General features: G+C 45.3%; 1 protein-coding gene across 2 annotated transcripts in view; it reads left to right on the plus strand.

The window, feature by feature from the left end:
• Window positions 1-2,319: 2,319 nt before the first annotated feature.
• The window catches only part of LOC135532173 (sialoadhesin-like), a 39,535-nt gene continuing 27,665 nt past the window's right edge, over window positions 2,320-14,189 (plus strand). Inside the window, exons 1-7 of one of the 2 annotated variants that reach the window (XM_064959795.1) lie at window positions 2,320-2,391; window positions 5,269-5,358; window positions 5,622-5,960; window positions 6,043-6,285; window positions 6,557-7,960; window positions 9,194-9,243; window positions 9,732-13,433. In XM_064959795.1, coding sequence (XP_064815867.1) covers window positions 5,292-5,358; window positions 5,622-5,960; window positions 6,043-6,285; window positions 6,557-6,558 — 651 coding nt within the window. In that variant the 5' untranslated portion in view covers window positions 2,320-2,391; window positions 5,269-5,291 and the 3' untranslated portion in view covers window positions 6,559-7,960; window positions 9,194-9,243; window positions 9,732-13,433. Of the gene's footprint in view, window positions 2,392-5,268; window positions 5,359-5,621; window positions 5,961-6,042; window positions 6,286-6,556; window positions 7,961-9,193; window positions 9,244-9,731; window positions 13,434-14,189 lie in introns of those variants that run through there. The other variant, XM_064959789.1, reaches the window with a different exon arrangement.

Below are 14,189 nucleotides of genomic sequence, written 5' to 3' on the forward strand. Positions count from 1 at the left end.
ACACCAAGCCTGATGCTTTATCTCGTCTCTTCAGTTCTTCTGAGGTCTCCACCGACCCCGAGGGGATTCTCCCTGAGGGGCGTGTTGTCGGGTTGACTGTCTGGGGAATTGAGAGGCAGGTAAAGCAAGCACTCGCTCACACTCCGTCGCCGCGAGCTTGTCCTAGGAACCTTCTGTTCGTTCCCGTTCCTACTCGTCCGGCCGTTCTTCAGTGGGCCCACTCTGCCAAGTTAGCCGGCCACCCCGGCGTTCGGGGTACGCTCGCTTCCATTCGCCAGCGTTTCTGGTGGCCCACTCGGGAACGTGACGCACGTCGATTTGTCGCTGCTTGTTCGGTCTGCGCGCAGACTAAATCTGGGAACTCTCCTCCTGCCGGCCGTCTCAGACCGCTTCCCATTCCCTCTCGACCGTGGTCTCACATCGCTTTAGATTTTATCACCGGACTGCCTTCATCAGCGGGGAAGACAGTTATTCTTACGGTTGTCGATAGATTTTCTAAGGCGGCTCATTTCATTCCTCTCGCTAAGCTCCCTTCTGCTAAGGAGACGGCTCAGATCATTATCGAGAATGTTTTCCAAATTCATGGCCTTCCGTCAGACGTCGTTTCGGACAGAGGCCCGCAGTTCACGTCTCAATTTTGGAGGGAGTTTTGCCGTTTGATTGGGGCTACCGTCAGTCTCTCGTCCGGCTTTCATCCCCAGTCTAACGGTGAAGCCGAACGGGCCAATCAGACTGTTGGTCGCATCTTACGCAGTCTTTCTTTTCGTAACCCTGCGTCTTGGTCAGAACAGCTCCCCTGGGCAGAGTACGCCCACAACTCGCTTCCTTCGTCTGCTACCGGTCTATCTCCTTTTCAGAGTAGCCTCGGGTACCAGCCTCCGCTGTTCTCATCTCAGCTCGCCGAGTCCTGCGTCCCCTCCACTCAGGCTTTTGTCCAGCGTTGCGAGCGCACCTGGAAGGGGGTCAGGTCAGCACTTTGCCGTAATAGGGCGCAGACTGTGAGGGCCGCTAATAAGCGTAGGACCAAGAGTCCTAGATATTGTTGCGGTCAGATAGTATGGCTCTCCACTCAGAACCTTCCCCTTAAGACAGCTTCTCGCAAGTTGACCCCGCGGTTCATTGGTCCGTTCCGTATTTCTCAAGTCATTAATCCTGTCGCAGTGCGACTTCTTCTCCCGCGCTATCTTCGTCGCGTTCACCCGGTCTTCCATGTCTCCTGTGTTAAGCCCGTTCTTCGCGCCCCCGCTCGTCCCCCCCCCATCCTTGTCGAGGGCGCACCCATCTACAGGGTTCGTAAGATTTTGGACATGCGCCCTCGGGGCCGTGGTCATCAGTACCTAGTGGATTGGGAGGGGTACGGTCCTGAGGAGAGGAGTTGGGTTCCCTCTCGGGACGTGCTGGACCGTTCGCTGATCGATGATTTCCTCCGTTGCCGCCAGGTTTCCTCCTCGAGTGCGCCAGGAGGCGCTCGGTGAGTGGTGGGGGTACTGTCATGTCTTATTATGTCTGTTCCTGTCCTTTCTCTTCACTCTGTCTCTCTCTGCTGGTCTTATTAGGTTACCTTCTCTTTCTCTCCTTCTCCAGCTGTTCCTCATCTCCCCTAACTAGCTCATTCACCCTTTCCCCACCTGTTCCCTTTTTTCCCTCTGATTAGGTCTCTATTTCTCTCTCTGTTCCTGCTACTTTCGGTGTCAGATTGTCATTTGTGTTTCTCATGCCAGAAGCAAGCTATCGTCTCGTTTGCTTCCACCTAGTCCTATCCTGTCGGAGTCTGCCTGGCAGGTGCATCCTGCACTCTACTAACTATCTTTTGTTTGCACCGTGTCCAGTTCATCATATGCTACGTGTGATCAGCTACCACCGTTCCTCTGTGACCCGCACCGACCCAGAGCGACCTGCAGCCTGTCGCCGCTACCCAGCTATTCATCAGAGGGACTTTATGTTTCATTTGTCACCCTCTCTGCGGGTATTCTATTGTGCCATTGACAACGTCGGAAGAGGATCTATGCCATTCCTGTTTTTTCATTAAAAGAACTCTGTTTCTGTTAAAACCGCTTTTGGGTCTTCACTCAAGTACATAACAGACACATTGTTTAAATGGTTCTCTGTGTTGTCAAAATATCACGTTGGAAATATGACACATTTAGCAATTTTAAAAATGTAGTCCCACTCCTCAAATGAAGAAAAGTACATATAGATATGCAGTCTGTTGCACAATTTCTGTTGAAATACAGTAACATCCCCTTTCTGATGTACTGATCTGGTTATCTTGCATGTTAATGACTTAAAGAGGAAGTATAAGGGCAGTTAAATATGTGTCAACAAAATAACTCACACGAACTGACAGTAAGTTGACTCACTGTACAAGACCTCTCACCTTCACTTCACTCTGTAAGTACAGTTGTCAATATCTTGAAATATAGTGTGGGGTTATTTGTTTTTAGTCATGTAATTGAGGGTAATGTATCATTTTACTTGTTGTTCAGTTTTGAGCTGTGTTTTATGTCCAGTATTTATAGTGTCTCAGTGTAGGAGTGTTGATCTACATAGGGATGAGATGATTAACCAGGGTAAAAAAGACATGCAAACAAACATTGTAGCTCTGCAGTGTGTGTGTTCATGTGGGCCTGTGTGTGTGTCTGCGTGTGACACAGTTGATTTGTGGACACCTGCTCATCAAACAAATCATTAAAAAATCATGGGCATTAATATGGAGTTTGTCCCTGCTATAACAGCCTACACATTTGGGAAGGCTTTCCACTAGATGTTGGAACATTGCTGCTTGGACTTGCTTCCATTCAACCACAAGAGCATTAGTGATGTTGGGCACTGATGTTGGGCGATTAGGCTTGGCTTGCAGTCGGCATTCCAATTAATCCCGAAGGTGTTCGATGTGGTTGAGGTCAGGGCTCTGTCAGTTCTTCCACACCTATCTTGACAAACCATTTCTGTATGGACCTCGCTTTATCCACGGGGGCATTGTCATGCTGTAACAGGAAAGGGCATTCCCCAAACTGTTGCCTCAAACTTGGAAGCACATAATTGTCTAGAATATCATTGGATGCCGTATGGTTAACATTTCCTTTCAATGGAACTAAGGGGCCCGAACCATGAAAAACAGCCCCAGACCTTTATTCTTCCTCCACCAAACTTTAGTTGGCACTTTTGGGGGGGCTGGTAGTGTTCTATCATCCACCAAACCCAGAAACGTCCATCGAACTGCCAGATGGTGAATCGTTATTCATCACTACAGAGAACGCTTTTCCACTGCTCCAGAGTCCAATGGTGAAGAGTTTCACACCACTCCAGCCAACGGTTGGCATTGCGCATGGTAATCTTAGGCTTGTGTCTGGCTGCTTGTTCATGTAAACCCTGTTCCGGCAGGGCAGAAATTTGTCAAACTGGAAAGGTGTCATCCTTTGACGGTGCCACGTTGAAGGTCACTGAAGTCTTCAGTAAGGCCATTCTACTGTAATGTTTGTCTATGGAGATGGCATGGCTGTGTGCTCGATGTTATACACCAGTCAGCAAAGGCTGTGGCATAAACAGCTGAATCCACTCATTTGAGGAGGTGTCCACATTATTTTGTATATATAGTTTCCCCACAGGAATAGTAAACCAACAAACATTTGACCAACGGAGGACGTTTTGTTGGTCCCCACAAGGTCAAATGCTATTTCTTGGGGTTCAGGGTTAAGGTTAGAATCAGTGTCAGGTTTAAGAGGGTTTCTGTTTATGCTGGTATCAACCCTTGTGTTGCACGGGCCTATTGCAACTTTCTGCCCTGTTTCTATATTGTACATCCAACCGGTCTGGAGACAGTGGGAGAACATGACAGGCCGAAGTTCAACAGGAGGAAGACAATTATTGATTAAGTGCTGAGGTTAAAAAGGTTTAACTTTAAAACAAATGTTCTCATAAAATCATAATAAAACATGCAAACTGGATCAATTACATAAATAATCCCACCAAGTGTCATGATCGTCGTAAAGATTGGACCAAGGCGCAGCGTGAGTAGAGTTCCACATCTTTTAATAAATTAAAACTCACAAAACAAAACCAAAACAGTGAACCGTGACACTACTGGTATGCACACAGGAAACTATCTGTAGACAAGATCCCTCAAAACACAATGAGGAAATGGCTGCCTAAATATGATCCCCAATCAGAGACTCCGATAACTAGCTGTCTCTGATTGGAAGCCATACCCCGCCAACATAATTCATTAATCACCTAGATGACCCACCTTAATCACTATCACGCCCCAACCAACATAGAGAATAAACAGCTCTCTATGGTCAGGGCGTGACAACAAGAGATGAAGGGATTAGGTGCTCAAAAAATAAGTGCTAGGTTAATTAAATTGCATGGTATAATAAAATGCAATACTAAATATAAGACTAAACCAGTTCGAATCAGTTTTACGGTTAGAATTAGGTTTAGGGTTTGGAGCTAGGGTTCGGGTTAGGGTTAATAGGTTTTGGGGTTAAGGTAAAGGAAAATAGGATTGTGAATGGGACTGAATTTTGTGTCCTCACAAGGTTAGCTTTACAAGACTGTGTGTGTGTGTGTGTGTGTGTGTGTGTGTGTGTGTGTGTGTGTGTGTGTGTGTGTGTGTGTGTGTGTGTGTGTGTGTGTGTGTGTGTGTGTGTGTGTGTGTGTGTGAGAGAGAATGAGTGAGTGAGTGAGTGAGTGAGTGAGTGAGTGAGTGAGTCACTTGCTGTTTAGCCTCACAGCTTGAGGATAGGTGCTGTCATTGAACCTGGTGGTCAGTCTTTAGGCTGCTGTACAGCTTGACGGACTGTAGAGGATTGAACATTTATCCTCCTATATTTGGGGTTCTGAGAATAAAACAGCTTCAGAACAATCAATGTAGAAATGTTTGTTTACAGTTTTACACATCTGTTCAATAAGTGATTGTTGCTGTTGTTGTTTTTGATGATGATGGTGCTGATGACCACGATGATGATGATGACTATTGTATCCATTAGGAAATTATTTTTGCATCATACATCACGTCAGGTTAAATAGACAGATGTAGACAGACATGCAACACGTCGCACACATTACATACTGTACATAGTGATATAGACTTACAGACAGACATTATTCACATAGACAACCATATAGCACAATACAACACAACACAATATGAGCCTGGTTCATTTTCAGTAATGAGGCCCTGTACCCCATTTACAGTTTCTACTTCAATGTATCAGGTGGAGTTATTCACCAGCTATAGAGTGAGTTGTTGTTTATGTTTCTAAGACTGCAGGGTGGGAGATGCAACAATGTCCTTGAGAACAGCAGGAAGTGTGTTGGTGGTCTTTCTCTGGTCTGTAGCAGGTACCGTCTCAGGTACTCCTCCCCCTCGTACTCAGTCTACTTTCAAACTGAAGACAGCTTCTACTGTGCTGTAAAAGGCATCAATTCTCCTGCAGTGTGTGAGTGTGACTGACACACTTTTTAAAGTCTGTCAAAATCCTCCAATATATCACTGGTCAGTGTTGATGTTTAGTGAAACAGACATGAGATAGAGCTACTATTCCATTTAGATTAATGGTGGTTGATTTTACAGTTCTAAATACTGACACCATTTGAAAAATGTACTTGTGTTTCAGCTGTTGAGGGTCACAGTTATTTCCACGTGACTTACACCCATCAGAGGATCTGTACCTTGAAGGGGACATCAGTGGACATATCCTGCTCTTATACTTATCCCAGTGGTCATACAGTGTCTGAAACAAACTGGTATACAAAAGGAAAACTTAATAAAGCGCCTCAAATCCTGAGCCCGGGGTATGGAGGTCGTGTGGAGTACCTTGGAAATATGCAGAGTGACTCCATCCTGAGAATCACAGACCTGAGAGAGGAGGACTCAGCTGAGTATAAGATTAGATTCAGAACAGATCAGACAACCTGGGAGCCCACCATCCCTGGAACAACTCTGACTGTCACAGGTAACACTGCAGGTCACATCCTATCAATACTGCAAACGATTACTTAATGATGTACTCAGTGTTTTAATCCTCTTTCATTTAGGTCTGCAGGTGAAGGTGACTCCTGCCACTGTGACAGAGGGACAGAAGGTGACACTGACCTGTAGCACCACCTGTACTCTGAGTGACAACCCCACCTACATCTGGTACAAGAACGGACATGTAACCAACCAATCTACCAGTCTGTTCCTAAACCCAGTCAGCAGTGAGGATGCAGGCAGATACTCCTGTTCTGTAGAAGGACATGAGGATCTCCCCTCTGATGAAGAGACTCTCACTGTCACATGTAAGTACATTGGGGTTTAACCCTTTAGTTTGGTATAATAACATTGTAGTGACAGATATTGGCTCCACATGATACTTGAATGGATCATCTTCAATAAGAGGATGGAGCTAAAAGTCATTGTGTGGAAAAGTACATTTGTGGAAAGTTTGTGTAATATTCCCCCCCCCCCCTCTCTCTCTCTCTCTCTCTCTCTCTCTCTCAGTAAGTTTGTTAGTGTGTCCATAAACATTTTAGTGGGAGTGTAAATTGCTAATTCAGTATCTTCTTTCAGAATGTGAGGGGACCCTCCCACTGAAGAGAACCACTACAGAACCTGAACTTAAGAGAACCACCACAGAACCTGCACTGAAGAAAACCACCACAGAACATGGACTGAAGGAAAGTACCTCAGAACATCAACTGAAGAGAACCACCACACATCCTTGGCTGAAGAGAACCACCACAGAACCTGCACAGAGGAGAACCACCACAGACGCTAGACTGAAGAAAAGTACCTCAGAACATCAACTGAAGAGAACCACCACAGATCCTGGACTGAAGAGAACCACCACAGATCCTGGACTGAAGAGAATCACCACAGAAGCTGGACTGAAGAGAATCACCACAGATCCTGGACTGAAGAGAATCACCACAGATCCTGGACTGAAGAGAACCACCACAGATCCTGGACTAAAGAGTATCACCACAGAAGCTGGACTGAAGAAAAGTACCTCAGAACATCAACTGAAGAGAACCACCACAGATCCTGGACTGAAGAGAACCACCACAGATCCTGGACTGAAGAGAACCACCACAGATCCTGGACTAAAGAGTATCACCACAGAAGCTGGACTGAAGAGAATCACCACAGAAGCTGGACTGACGAGCTACGGTTCTAATCCAAAACCAGGTCTCACACCTCTATTCTCTTGCAACCATATCTAGATGGTTTTCCAGACCATGAACTTTAGCTTTTGAGTAAATGCTGGAACCTCTCCTCCCCTCTGGACTCCAGTTGTTTACCTCTCCTCCCATCATGACTCCAGTGGTGGACCTCTCCTCCCCTCAGGGCTCCAGTGGTGGACCTCTCCCCCTCTCAGGACCAGTGGTGGACCACTCCTCTCCACCCATGACTCCAGTGATGGACCTCTCCTCCTCTCATGACTCCAGTGATGGACCTCTCCTCCCCCCATGACTCCAGTGATGGACCTCTCCTCCCCTCAGGACTCCAGTGGTGGACCTCTCCCCCTCCCAGGACCAGTGGTGGACCACTCCTCTCCACCCATGACTCCAGTGATGGACCTCTCCTCCCCTCAGGGCTCCAGTGGTGGACCTCTCCTCCTCTCATGACTCCAGTGATGGACCTCTCCTCCCCCCATGACTCCAGTGGTGGACCTCTCCTCCCCCCATGACTCCAGTGGTGGACCTCTCCTCCCCTCAGGACTCCAGTGATGGATCTCTCCTCCCCCCATGACTCCAGTGGTGGACCTCTCCTCCCCTCAGGACTCCAGTGATGGATCTCTCCTCCCCTCATGACTCCAGTGATGGATCTCTCCTCCCCTCATGACTCCAGTGATGGACCTCTCCTCCCCTCAGGACTCCAGTGGTGGACCTCTCCTCCCCTCAGGACTCCAGTGATGGACCTCTCCTCCCCTCATGACTCCAGTGGTGGACCTCTCCTCCCCTCAGGACTCCAGTGGGTGAATATGTTTATTTGTGGTTATTCCACAGTATACATTTCTACAGTTATAGGTTCTATATGCCGTCTCAAATAGCACCCTGAATAGTAGAGAGAATGATGAAGATTTTTTTTTTTTTTTTTTTACCTTTTTACCTCTGTTCAGGGGCAGAACGACAGATTTGTACCTTGTCAGCTTGGGGATTTGAACTTGCAACCTTTCGGTTACCAGTCCAACTCTCTAACCACTAGGCTACCCTGCCGCCCCGCAGGAAGAGGATGAGGGACTGTGTCCCTACTTTAAAAGGGAACAGGAGGCTTGGGGGGTGTCACCCCATTTGTCGTCCTCTGGCACCGGCCACAGATCCCAGACAGAACACTGGACATATATAGTGAGTGTGTGAAGTGTCAATCAAAGTGAAGAGGAGTGAAGAGTTCTCTTTCACACAAGAACACACTGGAATCTCAGAGCAGCTTGCCTTGGACTTGGCATAATGACAGCTCACTGTTGTCTGTTGTTTCTAGCTAGCTAATGTTGATAGCTAAATGTCAGCTAACTAACTAGCTCACTAGTTAACTATGGGGTCTTGCTGTAATTCAGTAGCAGCACATCATATTGTTCACAATCCAGTACATTCAGAGTAGCTGTTTGATGCACCAAAATGCTTGTTTATCACTGAATAACAGCAGCTTCATGTAGCTAACAAGCTAGTTGAGATCACAAATTCACTCAATTAAAACACCAGTTCAACATAAGTCCCAATAACACAGTACTTTTAAGTACGTGACTGTTTTATTCTATATATATTTTTGCCATTTTCAAATGTTATTTTACCTTCTATTTTGTATATTTTCATCGGACTAGAAGGGACATATGAAGCCTGGAGGCTGCAGTAATGTTGAGATGTCAGTAGGGAGAGCTCTAGTCTAGAACACTGGAACCAAAGATACTCCCCTTTCATCTGTTCTGGAACCTTCAGTACCAGCTGATGAGGAGTGATGGGAATGGGTCACATTTTGTCTCTTGTAAAACATGTAGGTCCACTCCTCAAATAAAGAAATGCAACTACAGTATTCTGACTTTAGCACATTTTCGATTTAGATTCAGTAACATCCCTTATGTGACATGTTGTTGCTGCATGTTAATGACCTGTCTAGACTACTTTAAAATGTGTCAACCACAGAACTCACACATAGGCTTTGCCTGCTTCTACTAACACTTACAGTAGACTACTTCTTGTTTCCACGCAGTGACAGTAAGTTGACTAACTGTTCAAGACCTCTCCTCTTCACTTCACTCTGTAAGTACACTTGATGATATCTTGAAATATAGTTTTATTTTTGCTGTTTTTAGCCAAACATCACATGGCTTACTGTATCTTTGTACTTGTTGGTTTATATTGAACTGTGTTTTGGTTGTTACATCAGGGCCTGTATTCATAAAGTGTCTCAGACGGTCCATATAATTATGATCTAAAAGGCTAAACTGATCCCAGATCAGCTCTCCTACTCTGATACACATTGTGAATACTGACCCTGGACTGTGGTTTCATGTGTTTAGTTTAGTTCAGTTTATTCATTTCCATGTTTAAAACATGATCAGTAGAGTATACCAGTAATACCCAGATCTCCATTCAATAGGGTCATGTTCACTGTCATAGTATAACAGGGTCAATGATAACTGTCTGTGTGTGTGTGTGTGTGTGTGTGTGTGTGTGTGTGTGTGTGTGTGTGTGTGTGTGTGTGTGTGTGTGTGTGTGTGTGTGTGTGTGTGTGTGTGTGTGTGTAGGTGTGTGTGTGTGTGTGTACGTGTGAGTGTGTGAGAGTGTGAGAGTGTGTGAGTGTGTGAGTGTGTGAGTGTGTGTGTGTGTGTGTACGTGTGTGTAAGTGTATGTGCGTGTGTGTGCGTGTACGTGTGTGTGTACGTGTGAGTGTGTGAGAGTGTATGAGTGTGAGTGTGTGAGTGTGTGTGTGTGTGTGTGTGTGTGTGTGTGTGTGTGTGTACGTGTGTGTGTGTGTACGTGTGTGTGTGTGTGTGTGTGTGTACATGTGTGTGCGTGTGTGTGCGTGTACGTGTGTGTGTGTGTACGGTGCATGCTATTTTAAGAGCTCTCAGATCAACAGATTGTTGTGGAGCCATTTTGAAAATGGCCTAAAGTAAGAGTTTTGAGTGATTGAATGAATGCTTCGTAAGAGCTTTAGGAGTAGTATAGACACAGTTGTGGTGGACTGTGTTTAGGAGTAGTATTAACAAGAGTAGGTTTAACATGAGACAGTGATGGTGGGTTGTGTTTAGGAGTAGGTTTAACATGAGACAGTGATGGTGGGTTGAGTTTAGGAGTAGTATTAACATGAGACAGTGATGGTGGGTTGTGTTTAGGAGTAGGTGTAACATGAGACGGTGATGGTGGGTTGTGTTTAGGATTAGTATTAACATGAGACACAGTAATGGTGGGTTGTGTTTAGGAGTAGTATTAACATGAGACACAGTGATGGTGGGTTATGTTTAGGAGTAGTGTTAACATGAGACACAGTGATGGTGGGTTGTGTTTAGGAGTAGGTGTAACATGAGACAGTGATGGTGGGTTGAGTTTAGGAGTAGTATTAACATGAGACACAGTGATGGTGGGTTGTGTTTAGGAGTAGTATTAACATGAGACACAGTGATGGTGGGTTATGTTTAGGAGTAGCATTAACATGAGACAGTGATGGTGGGTTGTGTTTAGGAGTAGCATTAACATGAGACAGTGATGGTGGTTTGTGTTTAGGAGTAGTATTAAAATGAGACACAGTGATGGTGGGTTGTGTTTAGGAGTAGTATTAACATGAGACAGTGATGGTGGGTTGTGTTTAGGAGTAGTATTAACATGAGACACAGTGATGGTGGCTTGTGTTTAGGAGTAGTATTAACATGAGACAGTGATGGTGGGTTGTGTATAGTAGTAGTATTAACATGAGACACAGTGATGGTGGGTTGTGTATAGAAGTAGTATTAACATGAGACACAGTGATGGTGGGTTGTGTATAGGAGTAGTATTAACATGAGACACCGTGATGGTGGGTTGTGTTTAGGAGTAGGTTTAACATGAGACAGTGATGGTGGGTTGAGTTTAGGAGTAGTATTAACATGAGACACAGTGATGGTGGGTTGTGTTTAGGAGTAGCATTAACATGAGACAGTGATGGTGGTTTGTGTTTAGGAGTAGTATTAAAATGAGACACAGTGATGGTGGGTTGTGTTTAGGAGTAGTATTAACATGAGACACAGTGATGGTGGGCTGTGTTTAGGAGTAGTATTAACATAGGACACAGTGATGGTGGGTTGTCTTTAGGAGTAGTATTAACATGAGACACAGTGATGGTGGGTTGTGTTTAGGAGTAGTATTAACATGAGACACAGTGATGGTGGGTTGTGTTTAGGAGTAGTAATAACATGAGACACAGTGATGGTGGGTTGTGTTTAGGAGTAGGTTTAACATGAGACAGTGATGGTGGGTTGAGTTTAGGAGTAGTGTTAACATGAGACACAGTGATGGTGGGTTGTGTTTAGGAGTAGGTGTAACATGAGACAGTGATGTTGGGTTGAGTTTAGGAGTAGTATTAACATGAGACACAGTGATGGTGGGTTGTGTTTAGGAGTAGGTTTAACATGAGACACAGTGATGGTGGGCTGTGTTTAGGAGTAGTATTAACATGAGACACAGTGATGGTGGCTTCTGTTTAGGAGTAGTATTAACATGAGACACAGTGATGGTGGGTTGTGTTTAGAAGTAGGTTTAACATGAGACACAGTGATGGTGGGTTGAGTTTAGGAGTAGTGTTAACATGAGACACAGTGATGGTGGGTTGTGTTTAGGAGTAGTATTAACATGAGACACAGTGATGGTGGGTTGTGTTTAGGAGTAGGTTTAACATGAGACAGTGATGGTGGGTTGTGTTTAGGAGTAGCATTAACATGAGACAGTGATGGTGGGTTGTGTTTAGGAGTAGCATTAACATGAGACAGTGATGGTGGGTTGTGTTTAGGAGTAGTATTAACATGAGACACAGTGATGGTGGGTTGTGTTTAGGAGTAGTATTAGCATGAGACAGTGATGGTGGGTTGTGTTTAGGAGTAGTATTAACATGAGACACAGTGATGGTGGCTTGTGTTTAGGAGTAGTATTAACATGAGACAGTGATGGTGGGTTGTGTATAGTAGTAGTATTAACATGAGACACAGTGATGGTGGGTTGTGTATAGAAGTAGTATTAACATGAGACACAGTGATGGTGGGTTGTGTATAGGAGTAGTATTAACATGAGACACCGTGATGGTGGGTTGTGTTTAGGAGTAGGTTTAACATGAGACAGTGATGGTGGGTTGAGTTTAGGAGTAGTATTAACATGAGACACAGTGATGGTGGGTTGTGTTTAGGAGTAGTATTAACATGACACACAGTGATGGTGGGCTGTGTTTAGGAGTAGTATTAACATAGGACACAGTGATGGTGGGTTGTCTTTAGGAGTAGTATTAACATGAGACACAGTGATGGTGGGTTGTGTTTAGGAGTAGTATTAACATGAGACACAGTGATGGTGGGTTGTGTTTAGGAGTAGTAATAACATGAGACACAGTGATGGTGGGTTGTGTTTAGGAGTAGGTTTAACATGAGACAGTGATGGTGGGTTGAGTTTAGGAGTAGTGTTAACATGAGACACAGTGATGGTGGGTTGTGTTTAGGAGTAGGTGTAACATGAGACAGTGATGTTGGGTTGAGTTTAGGAGTAGTATTAACATGAGACACAGTGATGGTGGGTTGTGTTTAGGAGTAGGTTTAACATGAGACACAGTGATGGTGGGCTGTGTTTAGGAGTAGTATTAACATGAGACACAGTGATGGTGGCTTGTGTTTAGGAGTAGTATTAACATGAGACACAGTGATGGTGGGTTGTGTTTAGAAGTAGGTTTAACATGAGACACAGTGATGGTGGGTTGAGTTTAGGAGTAGTGTTAACATGAGACACAGTGATGGTGGGTTGTGTTTAGGAGTAGTATTAACATGAGACACAGTGATGGTGGGTTGTGTTTAGGAGTGGGTTTAACATGAGACAGTGATGGTGGGTTGTGTTTAGGAGTAGAATTAACATGAGACAGTGATGGTGGGTTGTGTTTAGGAGTAGTATTAACATGACACAGTGATGGTGGTTGTGTATAGGAGTAGTATTAACATGAAACACAGTGACGGTGGGTTGTGTTTAGGAGTAGTATTAACATGAGACAGTGATGGTGGTTGTGTATAGGAGTAGTATTAACATGAAACACAGTGACGGTGGGTTGTGTTTAGGAGTAGTATTAACATGAGACAGTGATGGTGGGTTGTGTATAGGAGTAGTATTAACATGAGACATTTACATTTACATTTAAGTCATTTAGCAGACGCTCTTATCCAGAGCGACTTACAAATTGGTGAATTCACCTTCTGACATCCAGTGGAACAGCCACTTTACAATAGTGCATCTAAATCATTAAGGGGGGGGGGGTGGTGAGAAGGATTACTTATCCTATCCTAGGTATTCCTTGAAGAGGTGGGGTTTCAGGTGTCTCCGGAAGGTGGTGATTGACTCCGCTGTCCTGGCGTCGTGAGGGAGTTTGTTCCACCATTGGGGGCGAGAGCAGCGAACAGTTTTGACTGGGCTGAGCGGGAACTGTACTTCCTCAATGGTAGGGAGGCGAGCAGGCCAGAGGTGGATGAACGCAGTGCCCTTGCTTGGGTGTAGGGCCTGATCAGAGCCTGGAGGTACTGCGGTGCCGTTCCCCTCACAGCTCCGTAGGCAAGCACCATGGTCTTGTAGCGGATGCGAGCTTCAACTGGAAGCCAGTGGAGAGAGCGGAGGAGCGGGGTGACGTGAGAGAACTTGGGAAGGTTGAACACCAGACGTGCTGCGGCGTTCTGGATGAGTTGTAGGGGTTTAATGGCACAGGCAGGGAGCCCAGCCAGCAGCGAGTTGCAGTAATCCAGACGGGAGATGACAAGTGCCTGGATTAGGACCTGCGCCGCTTCCAGTGATGGTGGGTTGTGTTTAGGAGTAGTATTAACATGAGACACAGTGATGGTGGGTTGTGTATAGGAGTAGTATTAACATGAGACAAAGTGATGGTGGGTTGAAATGCTGACTAAACGGGTCCTTTTCAACAATGCAGAGTTAAAGATAAAAAATACAGTGTATTCAGAATGTATTCAGACCCCTTGACTTTTCCCACATGT

The sequence above is a fragment of the Oncorhynchus masou genome, chromosome 5 (assembly GCF_036934945.1).
Source record: "Oncorhynchus masou masou isolate Uvic2021 chromosome 5, UVic_Omas_1.1, whole genome shotgun sequence".
NCBI lineage: Eukaryota > Metazoa > Chordata > Actinopteri > Salmoniformes > Salmonidae > Oncorhynchus > Oncorhynchus masou.